The sequence below is a fragment of the Mixophyes fleayi genome, chromosome 4, assembly GCF_038048845.1.
Source record: "Mixophyes fleayi isolate aMixFle1 chromosome 4, aMixFle1.hap1, whole genome shotgun sequence".
NCBI classification, from domain to species: domain Eukaryota; kingdom Metazoa; phylum Chordata; class Amphibia; order Anura; family Limnodynastidae; genus Mixophyes; species Mixophyes fleayi.
The window spans coordinates 158,764,951-158,778,588 of NC_134405.1; the positions used below are offsets into that span (position 1 = coordinate 158,764,951).

The 13,638-nt window shown below is 34.9% G+C and overlaps 1 protein-coding gene across 2 annotated transcripts in view; it reads left to right on the forward strand.

Moving 5' to 3' along the window:
- The window catches only part of SEMA3A (semaphorin 3A), a 173,121-nt gene that overhangs the window by 58,946 nt on the left and 100,537 nt on the right, over nucleotides 1-13,638 (forward strand). For both annotated transcript variants that reach the window (XM_075208693.1, XM_075208694.1), the window contains exons 2-3: nucleotides 2,535-2,692; nucleotides 9,631-9,693. In XM_075208693.1, the coding sequence (XP_075064794.1) occupies nucleotides 2,535-2,692; nucleotides 9,631-9,693 (221 nt within the window). The remainder of the gene's footprint in view (nucleotides 1-2,534; nucleotides 2,693-9,630; nucleotides 9,694-13,638) is intronic.

Sequence of the window (13,638 nt, forward strand, 5' to 3'; positions counted from 1 at the left end):
TCATATTACTTTTTTTTTCAGCAGCCAGCACAATTAGTTTAGAACGTGTTCCAGTTATGCAGTATTGGAGGAGTATTCTTGTTCTCTCTAGAGCTTATAGTATGTTGATGAAAGTAAAACATAGGTGATGACAAGGCAGAAACACTTTGTGACATGTGCAGATAAGGTGACATGAAACTCGAGGTCATGGAAAGGGTCAGCATACAAGACAATATTAGAACAAAGATCTTTTCAAGTCAAGTCATATGTCTTATATCACTAGATATAGTCTGCTCATTTATACACTCAGGACTGTGCAACATTTTAGGTTTTTTTTACATACATTTGCAGTTCTGTTAGAACAGAAATGTAGCATTATTACTTCCACATTTTTTAGTTACGGTTTAATTGGTCATTTAGAAATGTATCCTAGTTTCTAGCTCCTACATAGAATACAAATCTATTATTATACGTTGGTCTACATTAAATTAAGGAAATTGACTGTATCCTATTTCTGCCTGGTGAAATCCTACGGATTATGAAATGTTTGGCAGGGATGGAAATGCATGAAGTGTTTTATTGTCCTTCAAGACAGCTAGGCCGGCACAGATACAATGATCGCTTTTCATATGGAAATAAGTTATTTGAGATTTAAATGAACAAAATAAAAGCACTTTACCTAGGTGACATTTATATTTGAAACTGCATATTGCAATGATGGCTGCACAAAGGATATTGCACAATAGCATTATGGCTACAAAGTGGCCATTTTGTCATAATGCGTCTTTTACATTAACAATTTTCACGTCTCAAGAGATTTATTTATTTTTTGCCTGAGAGGTTACTCTAAAAATATAATTACAATGTGTATGTTATATTATGCAGGTGATCCTAATGAATTGATACCCACCATGGTGCCCCCAACCAAAGTTTTATAAGTCAGGTGGGGGACTCTCCCCTACCAACTCTCTGCTTTTACTCTTAATGTCTGTGCCAATACCCACTAGGTTTGACACTTCCAGAAGACTAGAGAACTGGAGTGGAATTGGGCAACTAATTACCAGTTTGTTATAGTATTGATCATAGCTAGTGAAACTACTGTATATTCTAAGCAAAACCTTTTAAGTAAATGTTGTAATATTTGTCAACCTAATTATTTAATATACCAAGTTACTCTGTAACTTATGTAAGAAGTTATGTAACATAGCAGCAGCTTTATTAAGCGGCTCATGAAAGTCTGTGTAATACACCTATTTGTTTTTGTTTGTTTGTATAAAAATGGCTTATACAAAATATTGCAACACTTTGCACTGTAGTTTGCCTGATAGGACAGTTCAGTGTGCTTTGTGTATCTTTATCAGTCTGCACTGTTAGTGTGTCAGGGTCATCTGTGCAGTTTAGCCAATTAATGCAAAGTAGATCTATTTTCTCTCTTTTCATAGCAAAGGTCTCATCCCATATGGCATCAAATTTCCTTATAAGGTCGTGTCCTACAAAGGATAAAGCAAATGTATAACCTTGCAAGCATTTGGGACATGGTCAAATTGAGCACAATGACCCTTATGGCTTAGAGAAACATGCTCAAGGTGAACAGTGGTGGCAACTGGTCAGCATATGTACACAAAGGTTACCAACACTTGGTTAAAAAAAGCCTTGTTTAGGGTTAGGTTAAGGTCTCCATTGCTTGACTTGTTTGTGTTTGTTTTTTATTTACATTGTGAGAGAATCTTAAAATACATTCCTTATAAACTAAAAAAATGTATTTCATATATTTGAAAACAAATCATTTTACATTTGATTAGTTAGAACGCTAATTAAATATATTTTGTGTATTACATCCTAGTGTATATTAAGCAAGTCAATGAGATATATTGGTTATACATTGCATTAGCTTGAAATGTTATCCAACTAAGCTTTCTCTTACTCTTCTTTGCCCAATTTTGCTTCTTAAATGCCTCCAAATTTCTATGATAAAGTTGGGGTTTTCAGAAGATAAATAAGTCATTTCAGTGAACAGATGGTCCTGAGTTATCTGCATGTGTTGGATAATCAGTCAGATAAAACCTTTTTATTATGCTGCAGATTATAAACACCCTAATTTAATATATTCCAATTGAAAATGAAGGGTGAATAATGAAATGTTCTCTTGATTGGTTCTGATAAAGGGAATGACCCTTGCAGTATACTGTAAATAACATGAGAATATTTCATGATTTAAATATTTAACACACAAATTAGCAATGATTATATGAAAATGCACATTTTGTTATATGTAAAAAGCATCACATGTCTTAATGTATTTAATAATAATAATTCATGTAGAAGAGTGGAGCAGTGTGGTTTTCTTTATCTTTTCTTTCCTACATTTAAAACTCCTACTTTAAATATAACTCAGTTATATTTTGAGTGATATTAATACAAATATAGGACTTTATAGACTATACAATATTGTTTTTTCATCAAATTTTTAGATTTGTCTGCATCCTGCATGATTTTCTATTTTAATAGATAATTCTTTACCTGCTAACCTTGTGTAATTTCCTTATCTGTTATAGAAATGGTGGACTCCAACAACTTAATTGCATTCAGCGGCTTGGCGAACAGCTCAAATTACAACACTTTTGTATTAGATGAAGAGCGGGGAAGACTATACGTTGGAGCTAAGGATCACATATTTTCTTTTAACCTGGCTAACATCAAAGATTTTCAAAAGGTATTTTTATGTGAATATTATTTTGTATTTTACACTTCCTGTATTGCCAAAACATGTTGTTAAAAAATCCTCTATCATGTTAAAATTTACATTACTATATAACAAACAGCTGTCATACAGACATATAGAGCAATAAAGTAGTATGTTTAGCATAAACACATGATGTATTATTTCATCTGTGTTTATTGATATTATTCTTTAAATAGAGTATTGTACATACATTAGCTGTGTTTAGAACAGTGCATTTATACCAGCAGCACATACACAGGATTTTGACAGTGGTGGTTCTAAATTTGCCTTCTCTGAAAATATATTGGTAATATAAATTATATATTTAAGCAAAAAGTATGCATGGCATAAAGGAGTCTGTGTCCATTACTTTTTAAAGTGCTAAAAATATCAATGAAACCAATTCAGATTTTAAACAGTAACTGGTTTAGTATGGGCATCTGTAATACCACTTGCTGTGTTTTTTATGAGAATTGTTCCAGCAAATCCATTTTCTGGTTTATCTGGTTAGTAAGGAGTTCCACTGTATTATTCTCCAATCCAGCTCTACTTTCTTAATCGGTCTCAGTTTATCAAAATGATATATAACATTCCCCTGGTCTTTGATGCTATAGTTTTGGTTTAGGTTGTGAACAATATTGTTATTGTCTCTTTCTTGTTGATAACAAATTAATAAGTCATCCACATACTTCGGTATAGATCCACCTGTTTTATTTTGGTAGAATCAGAGATTTGATCCTTCTTAATCCTACATGTGTATTGAACTTGGATACTTCTGTCTTATACGTTTACTTGTTGATTCACTACTGAGAGGAAAAATGTGAAGTTGAAGTGACCATCTACAGTTACCTCAGTTAAGACTCCAGGGGGTAAATGTATCATAGTCCGGTTTTTGCATCCTGCGTGAGATGACAGCTAAAATTTAAAGCAGCGCTGCCTTGTAAAGGCAAGTTTCCATTTACAAGGCAGCGCCGATTTAAATTTTAGCTGTCATCTCGCCGATCTCGCGCGGGATGCAAAAACCGGACTATGATACATTTACCCCCAGGTGTAATTATAATGATGCGTACCTTTTCCTGAACTCTACAGGGTCTCCATTATCTGCTTCACAGGAAATAAGCTCAATGACAGGGGCGTTTTATGAATTTAGTGGGTCTCTGTGCAATAGCAGTGCTTGCCCTCTCCCTTCTTGTATGCATACCTCCCAAAATATTTTTAATTCAGAATTGGGGGGCATAGACTCACCACATTGAGGAAGAAGTGATCAGTCTGGGAGGATTGTGTGGTGTTAGCATAGCAGCTTATAAAACCAAAACTGGCTTCACAGTTTGCTTGCCAACACATTCCATCTCTCAGAAAACATCTTTCACACACTCTTTACTCATCATAAAAGTTATGGAAAATGTAATTTGTTTTCTTCATAATATTCCTAGAGGATAAACTGACCCTACTTTCTTATTATTAAAGCTGCTAGCCATCCCTCTTCTTCCCCCCATCTCTCTATTTACCTTAAAATCACAGTAGCTGCTGTTAGATGAGGCACGGTGTCTGGTCCTTCTCTTAGTGTAGACTGCCTGGTCGCATGCATTGGATCACATGATACAGCAGCTGAGAGTCACATGATCTGGTAAGGGGACTCCAGCTTTTACACTGCAATTGAACAGCAGATTTTGCTGGAGAAAGGCAACCAGTGATGATGGGCCAACCAGTCAAGGATCTTGTGTGCCCCCTCCCCCCCCCCCCCGACCCGACTTTTGGGTCTGTGTGCACTGCACCCATGGTGTATATGCCACAGGACAAAGATCTTGCACTTTGAGAACACCTTGCAACAAGGTTCAGGTAACTTTGGGGAAACAAGGCGTGCTTCTGAATGGATATCATCAAAGTATACCTTTAGTGTTCTATTAAAGTAAACTAGAGGAAAATAAAAGTTTGGTCATGTGTCTTGTTGCCCAAAACGTGACTGTATTAATCTGAACTAGCTTGTTCAGAGATTTGAAAACACCCATTTTAATGAGTTTATATTTTTCCAGTCTTTCCCAAATACAATAGTCCTTCATTAACCCATTTAAGTCCACTAACTGTGTGTTTACATTGGGTCAGAGCAGGCCTGATTCCTACATGCTGTTTTTTGTATAGGAGCTAGAAATGGCAAATAAATGATCCAGGGTGTGGTTGTACAAATGACGCTGGGATGTCATTGACAGCCCAGGACTACATAGAGATGGTCAGGAACCATTATTAATGGAACAGAACAGTAAAGTGCAGAGTTGGGTAAAGAATCCTTCACATTGCCAGCAATTAACCCTTAGTGTACTGTAGAATAATATTATAAAATGTACATGTGTATTGTTAGATATGAATAAGCAAAATGTAACCGATAACAAAGGCTATAACAAGCAATGCATTATAAATAGCAGTACTAACATTGGGTTGGGTGTGAATGTAGACATAAAGTATTTTCATTGTTTTTACAAAATTCCTGTAAACTGTACATTGCTTCGTAGACTGTAATATTTGAAGCTTTTGTTTAAATGATTATAAATACAAAAAAACATTATATAATTAGGGTTAGATAGTCCTATGTACGATACAGTATATACTGTCTTATGGTATGAAAAGTCATAACTTGGAGTCATTTATAGTTTAAAATATTATTCAAAAGGAATGTTATGACAACCATGAAAGAATAATACTAATCTAGTCAAAACATAATCTTTCATATTGCCATCAATTCTAGTTTCATATTCCAGAAGTCTGTCTGAGAGGTTATGTTATATGGTGTCTGAAATCCACTTTCAGCTCTAACACTCTTAAAGGGTGTCAAGTCAAAATATAATACATAGTTTACAGACAGCAGCACATGGAGCCAGCTGACTTAAAACAAAAACTGTACTGTGCACGCCACAAAAAAAGGATCATAAAGTTAATTGCTATAAAATTTTAGATGAAATTGAATATATAAATGAAATATATTATTTCAAGCATTGACTTCTTCATGCAATGACATGCAAAGATATCTTTAGTAACTCTTTATGTACAGGCTGAAGCGATAAAAATCCCTATTGCCCTTTGATAAATCGGCACCATAGAGTCCATTGCACTTATTATAGCTGTTTCAGATTTGTAAATTTGTGTAAAATTAGTAATTGCAATGCCTTAGAGTCTGCATTTAATGTAAGGGACAAAGAAAAGTATTAAATTGTGAAGGGAAGTTTTTAAACAAATAGCCCTTTATTATGCCACTTTGGACTATACACTTGCTCTATGGCTTTAGAAAACCTTAGACCTTTGGAGATACACAATTCAGTCAGACTATCTCTTGCAGAGAATTGATTTCTCCTTGCTCAGCAACATTCACATGTATATTCTGACAATCTTTGCTACTCACAAATTTTAAATGTTTTATTTTGATATGCCTATTACTGGGTGTAAATAAAGCTGCTATAATATAAGCCCCCGAAACCAACACCCCTGAATTGTCGACCCCTCCATTCCTGTTATTTTATTTTTCCATATCTAGCATGGCCTCTCATGTTTTTGTTCTGACAGCCGTGCCTAAAACAGATAGTAGTTCCAGGTTAGTAATTGATTTGATACATATGCATTGTCTATACTCTCCCTATGCCATTCTTATTTTACTTCTTATACTTTGAAATAACAATAATGGGAATTTACAAATTCAAACCCTGTCTTATTAAAATTGAAAGCAATTGTACTATTGCGATCAAGTGAAAGAGAAGTGATTGGCCATTAAGGAAAATAAACCTCTGTAGATCGTTTACAGCTGTCTAAAAATGCAAATCCAATAAAGTGAATGTGATTGCAGCTAATTTTTATCCAGGTGTTAAGGTATCTTAATCACCTGATACCATACAGCACAAGTGCCAATATCTGTTTAATGTTACATGTAAACTATCTGGTCTGGGAATATGGTCTGTAACTCACCCTTTCTTCTATTTATATTACATTATCCAAGGTTCCCAAAAGAATCATTGTCTGGTATTAAATGAGGATCATATTTTATTCTGTACCTAATTCCTAAAAGCTTTTCAACAAGCATGAATAATTGACTGTGAGGATCTCGGGATTTTGCAATGGGTGAGAAGCCCTTTTTACTTTGCTAGAAGTACTAAGCTTAGGTAGTATTAAGAGACTAGTGGTAATCATAGTCTGTATTAGTGATGCATCTGTAGCTAAATACCTGTTGCGTGGCACAATACCAAGCCAGTTTACAGGCATTATATAGTTTATCAGATTTGTCCTTTTGGTTTGGAATGTCACTGTCATTAGTCGCATAAATAATCGTGATGGTCATCCCAAGCAGGTGATACCAATAAGGTATGCTGGTGTTGCTGGAGAGATGTATCGTTACTGCAGTCTTGCAGATGGGAACATTATATTTAAAAATTTATTTTATTGAAAATTGGTTAACGTACAACTAATTTAATTATTTCAAATTCACAATATAATTTACGTTTAATGTCTTTCATTTAATCTATATGTAAAATGCTCATCTAACACCCCCTAATATAATTTGCAAAGTACCATCAACTTGGTTTCTTCTCCACATGGATACAAAGTAACTTTATTAAATGCTGTCACATTAAGAGCAACAATTTATGATTATAATGGGGGAATTCAATTCCCCCCCCCGAAGTAGCGCCACAATAACTCTATTACTGTTGTTATGGTAAAGTTAACCCGGCTTTCAGCTGCGAGCAAAAAGCCGGCTTTGAAACTACCATAATAAAGGTATTTAAGCGCACTATTACTGTAATAGCAGCCTGCGCACTTTACTTTTTACAGTAATGCGGCCAATTGAATTCCCCCCCCTAAGAATAAGACCGAGCAAAGTGTTGTGCAGCTATTGTGCTGGCTTTAATGCATGAACATGTTATACTATTCTACCTCTAAGCTCCCCAGGTAATAGAGGCATTAGAGATGATGTAAATTAAAATATTGCATTAAAATCAGATTATATGTATGATAGTTTAGCAGGTGACGGATTGGTTTATCCAAGATGAACGATTTGTTTAAGAATTTTGCATGCACTTGAAATAATGCTTATTTAGTAACTGGTATATTCCTATTTGGCAGACACTCTGAGCCCCAGTGTTTTTTTTTGTTTTTTTTGTGTGTTTGAGGTCAAGCAAGGTAGTTCAACTTTACAGTAAATAATATGACATATCTTAAGCATTTAGACAAACTTTAACGTTTTTTAAATGCGTTAATAAATCTTGTATACTCTAGATTTGCTAAACATCTGTTAAAGTATGCAGTATTAAATGGTTTAATTTTAATTGTGTAATTATCTTTTTGTCAATGTAAATACAGTGTTTCGTTTATTATGCAGCAATATTGCCATAGGCTTCAATTTATATTTTCCATATTGCTTCATTTATATAAAGTCACAGTGAAGAAATTGTTTTGATTTATTTTCACTGCATACGAAAATATTAATGATTCTGAAGTTAACAAATAATACTTTGGAACATATGTATGTGAATACTTTCCAGTGCACAATTCCTCCTTTTTCCATTGCTTTTTATTTTAAATATTGAAATGATTATGGTGCCTTTTTATATACCATTAAAAGAGAGGGGAAAACATATATTTTATTACATATACATAGTTGTCTGTTAATTTCACAGATACTTTAGAGGACTTAGGTATCCAATGTCAACAACGAACATGTCAACATTCAGAATGTCGACACCGTTAAAGAACAGCCTACAACATAACCAACTTGGTCATCATGTATAATTTTTGGGGAAAAGTCTTTTAAGCGATTAGTGATCAATTTTGCGTATAGTTTGATATCTACATTTAACAGTGAGATGGGTCTATAACTAGGGCACAAGGATGGATTTTTTTCCCTCTTTTAGGAAAATTGTTATATGGGCTTCTAGGGATTGTCTTGAAAATTGTTATTCTGTGGAAATCATATTGAATGCCTGTAGGAGCATAGGGAGAAGCTTGTCTTTAAATGTCTTATAATAAGATATGGTGAAACCATCTAGATCCAGGCTTTTGCCAGAGAGAGAAGAGTAAATAGCTTGTTCCAGCTCTAGGGATGTGATAGGCAATTCTAGAGATTCCCAATCCTCTTGAGAGAGTTTTGGGAACTGGATAGAGTGTAAATAATTATCAATCTCCTCCCCTTGAACCCGTCCCCCTGGGTGTTGTAAAGAACTAATGATGTAATATAGTTTTAGAGTAATAGGATTGGAAGGTATTTGCTATTTTTCCTGTTTGAAAATGTATGTGACCTGATTCGTCTTTAATAGAGTGAATATATGAGGTGAGTCTCTGGGCCCGAAGAAGGGATTTCGCTAGCATTTTAATTGGTTTATCTCCCCATTGTTAGAGGTGGTTGCGGCATTTCCTATAGGTAAGTTTAACTTTGTCATTCAATAAAACATTCAATGGTGCTCTTGCCTTTATCAATTCTGTGTAGTGTTCTTTTGATAAGGAGGATTTATGAATAGTTTCTAATCGTTGAATGGTTTTTAAGAGTGTATTTATTTGTATATCTCTCTTTTATCATGTATGTTCCTAGTCGGATACATTTTCCTCGAATGATGTATTTGTGTGCTTTCCAGATGGTGATCTTGGAGGTATCTATAGTGTCATTGGTGGTTATATATTCCTCAATAGAGGATTCTAATTGTGTCTTACAATATGGGATCTGAAGTAGGTTTTCATTAAGTCTCCAAGTTCATTGCTGTGACACTGGTCTGGGTAGTTGGATAATGGTAAAGGTAGGGCTTGCTGCGTTTAAACTAAACATATTTAATATTTTATGCTAATTGGAAAATATTCACTGTTTCAAGAAACTTTACATGTAAGTTTGAAAGTCAAATTTCAATATTGCTCAATACTGAATGTAGAAAATTAATTTATTTTTTTTCCTGCATATCTTTTAGATTATTTGGCCTGTAACAAACACTCGAAGGGACGAATGCAAGTGGGCAGGAAAAGATATTGTTGTAAGTACAATACTTAATGGCTATTCAAGATTTTATTTTTTTAAATGTTAATTTTTAAGAGACTGTGTTTTCTCTCTCTTGCTGAAGTTCATTAATCTGTGTATTTTATCATATATTTAATCTGTTCACATCACCAGATGAATGTTGATTCTATTTCTGTTTTACATGATGTGTAAATACTATTTTTATGATATCCAGTAATGCAAGTAAAGGGAAAATTATTAATAACTGGAACCTTGCTGTACAATAGCCAAAATGTATCTTAGATGGCTTACATTTTTGTATATTGGCAAAATACAATGTTTATATCTTCATGAAAAAAATTGGAAAATATTAATCATCAAAGGTAGATAAAACATGTTTTTGTTATTTTGAATGCAACGTCCAATCAAATTTTAGCGTTATGGATTTATTTTTTTTGAAAAGCACTGGTTTAATAAAATTACAAAAATATGTTAAACATTGCCAGATTCTATTTTATCGCAATTTAGAACCCTTCTCCCTCCTCTAGGATTAGGTAGAAAAAAATGGCTATTCATATGTATGTAATAACCGCTTGTAAGTGTTATGCCCCTGAGTGATGTGTTTGGTGAGCTTGCCGCTTTTGGGACATGACCTTGTGTATTGGGGGATTAAGAGTATTTAGATACCTGCTTCGGTGCCCAGGGAAAAATGTCGTCCTTCAGAGGAAACCTTCTCTATTGGTAACACAAGCTTACCTTCAAGGTATTTTGTTCTCTTCAAACTGAAGTTGGGGTAGGATGTAATGCCGTATGTTGAGTGTCAGTCAGCCTTCATACCAAGAGGGAGGTTATGGAGACAAGTGATGTCTAGAGGAGTCAAAGATCATAGTCAATGAGTTGCCATGTAATCGTGAAAGGTGTAGACAAAACAGGTGCTGTCAGCCTGACGTGTTGAAGAGTCGAGTGACATGAATGTGGATATATTACTCGGAGAGACATCCAGACAATGCGTGCGTGAACAGAGTCTGTCCACCTGAACGTTGAGTGTGACAGGGAATAGCAGAGAGTGGAGTGCGATACCCTGGAGTGACGGAAGAGCAGAGCAAGTGAACTGGTCCTGGTAGAGTGAAGGAGAGCAAGAGACAGTCCCAGTCAGAGAGAATATCTGTTCTGGGAAACATGTATGTGATGCTTCAAATGTAATTGATAAAACCAAGGACTATGCTGGATGGTGAAGTTGTGATAAAAATTATTTCATCTGAGAGATGGTCTTGCACCCATTCATTTGTCACCAGGGCTACATTTACTTTAGGTAAGTTGGCGGTACAATAGCGCACACATTCCGATCTGGCCCTTTGGTCTGATTTCTTCTGCTAGATCTGTATCTGTTTGGCTGCATCTGTGGGTGGCTGAATTGAACAAGTGAGACTGTACACATGTTCAACCAGTTGACACCAGTAAACTGTATTTTTGGCCACAAATGACCCATCTGTGATTGTCAAAATAGGCCAAATTATTATATAACAAACTTACCACATGTGGCCACCGTTAAGTATTGTGAAATTGAGCAAATAAAAAGACAGAATCTGTCAGGTATCTTCATATAGTAGGGTCAAGTGCTTAACACTTCCTGCAATTCATGGGTGTGGTTTTCTTCTTGTCATTTATTCAATTAAAATTTATTTTAAGTGTTTATTTTTATTTTTATTTTTTAAATATAATAGGGTAGTGGCCTTTGGTCCCAGTATATTTGACAGTGGATCCTCTCTTGCAAAATATTCTGGCATTCACATCCCAGGTTTGGGAAGAGCCGCACTGCTTTGCAGCGTGGGCCTGGTAGTGTCTGGAGGTGTGCACCTATACTGTCTAGAGCTGGGTATGGTGTGGGACTTAGAGGGGAGGAAGGGAGCTGCCTGTTGGTTTGTTTTTGTATTACACAGTGTCCGAAATGATTTGTCTTATTAAAAGTATAAGATCACAGCAGTTCTCCAACAGCTATGGTACAAGAATCAAGTGCTTTTTCCTTGAATGCAAATGGACCTCTGCACCAAGGAACATCCCTGAAAATGTAGCTTCTCCACCCTTTTATCTCTTTCCAATAATATTGGTTAGCAAAAAGGAAATCATGGTTTTGCACTAGTCCAAAAAAAGAGACAACCCTTTTGCCATGTCTAGTATAAAGTGTGCATCATTTTACCACATTTTTTTGTACCTCAATCACATTAATATACTATTTATGCTTTACATGTTCAAAAAAGAGTAATAAAGTATATTAAGTAATGTAACCATTTTTATATAGCAAAATAGTGTTATGAGACATATGCACAATGTTTTCATTGGAACCTTTAAAGCTAAAGGTTAAGTGTGTACTATAATATTATTGAACTCTACGTGCAAAATCCATTAAGGAAGAGATATTTTTTTCAAGTTGAGAAATAGAATGTAAAGACCTTTGATCTCTAGGGCAGAAGTACATAACAAATGTCTGACCCACAGTCACCTGCCATAAAGCGTAATACCAAATACATAAACAAAGAATGAGACATCGGTTTTATTACTTAACTAGACGATTTAACTTTGAGACAATCTCAGACAAACACCCATTTACCTTAGCAACATTAAGAGGGAAAAAAAGCAAATCATTTTTATGTCCTTGAAATGTGCATGTGTGTACATATGTCTGCCCTTTGCTTTTTAGCATAAAGGTGAAATAAATACAATACTTCAGTTATCTGTATGTGTATTGTAAATATTTGTATTTCTAATTTTTACCAGAATTAATACCATAATATAAGTTTTATTAAATATAATTTCAATTTTACATTTCAAATTAAAATAAGTTGCCTTTCATCCTGGTAGACTTATTCTAAAAAATCAATAAATAAAATAATAAAAAAATACTGTATTTTGTGTGAGTCATCACTTTTGCATATTACTTCTAATTTAATATAAGAGCCTTGGGTGGAAAATTCATGATCAAACAAAGCGATTTATTACGCTAACTTTCAATGGCACAAGTCAAAGTATAGATATTGATAGGAGTTACAGACAGCTCTCTGCCGGCAGTTTGGCCCCGCCCCTTCCTCCCACACAGCCAGCATGGGTGTAATGCAGGAGGCAGCAGCAGAAGGTAAGAATGTGTGTATGTGTGTGTGTGTATATGGCAGTTTACATATCTGTGTGTTTGATCCTGTGTGTTTATGTATATGTGTGTATGTGACGGCTTACATATCTGTGTGTTTATGTATGTATGTTTATGTATGTTTGTGTATGTATCTGTGTGTTTCACACGGTGTGTGTAGCCACGACCCTACACATACTCTACACGTCCACTTGTATCGTGGCGTGGAAACCCTCCTCCTCGAATCCTGCGTTTGCCCCTGGGGACAGCCATATCACTAGAACGCAGATCTTAGAGAAGCTGTTTTTCATATGTGGTGGCATTTTTTTTTTTAACAATAAATTGCAAGTACTGCTGGTAGTGATTTGAGGTTAAAGATCAATAAAGTGTCTTCTACCTGCAGCCATTTAAACTTCTCCAGACTGCAAATTTACTCATCAAAATCTGGTGGCAAAAGAAATGATACAATATTTTAGCAATATTATATCTGTGGTTCAAGTGCTATGGCAGAAATTCAGCATTAAGCTAAACAAAGAGGTTGAAATCTATTCTAAATATAAACCTGCTCAAAAACCCCATAAAGTTACCACCAACATTGATTGATGATTTCATGATCGCTCCCAATGCCTAGAGATAAATATTTAGTTTCACCTTGGGCTTCCTGAATTTTTTCACAATTGCCTGACTTCTGAACTAATGCTGTTTCGTTAATTGCATGCTTATTTTTCTTATAAACACACTCTACTTCAGATAAAGGTATATACGCAAGACTATTTTTAAATGTGTTAATTAGTCTCATTTGGGTTAACCAAGTAACTTAATCACATTTTAGAATGAGAGGTCTATTTATCAAACAGGGAA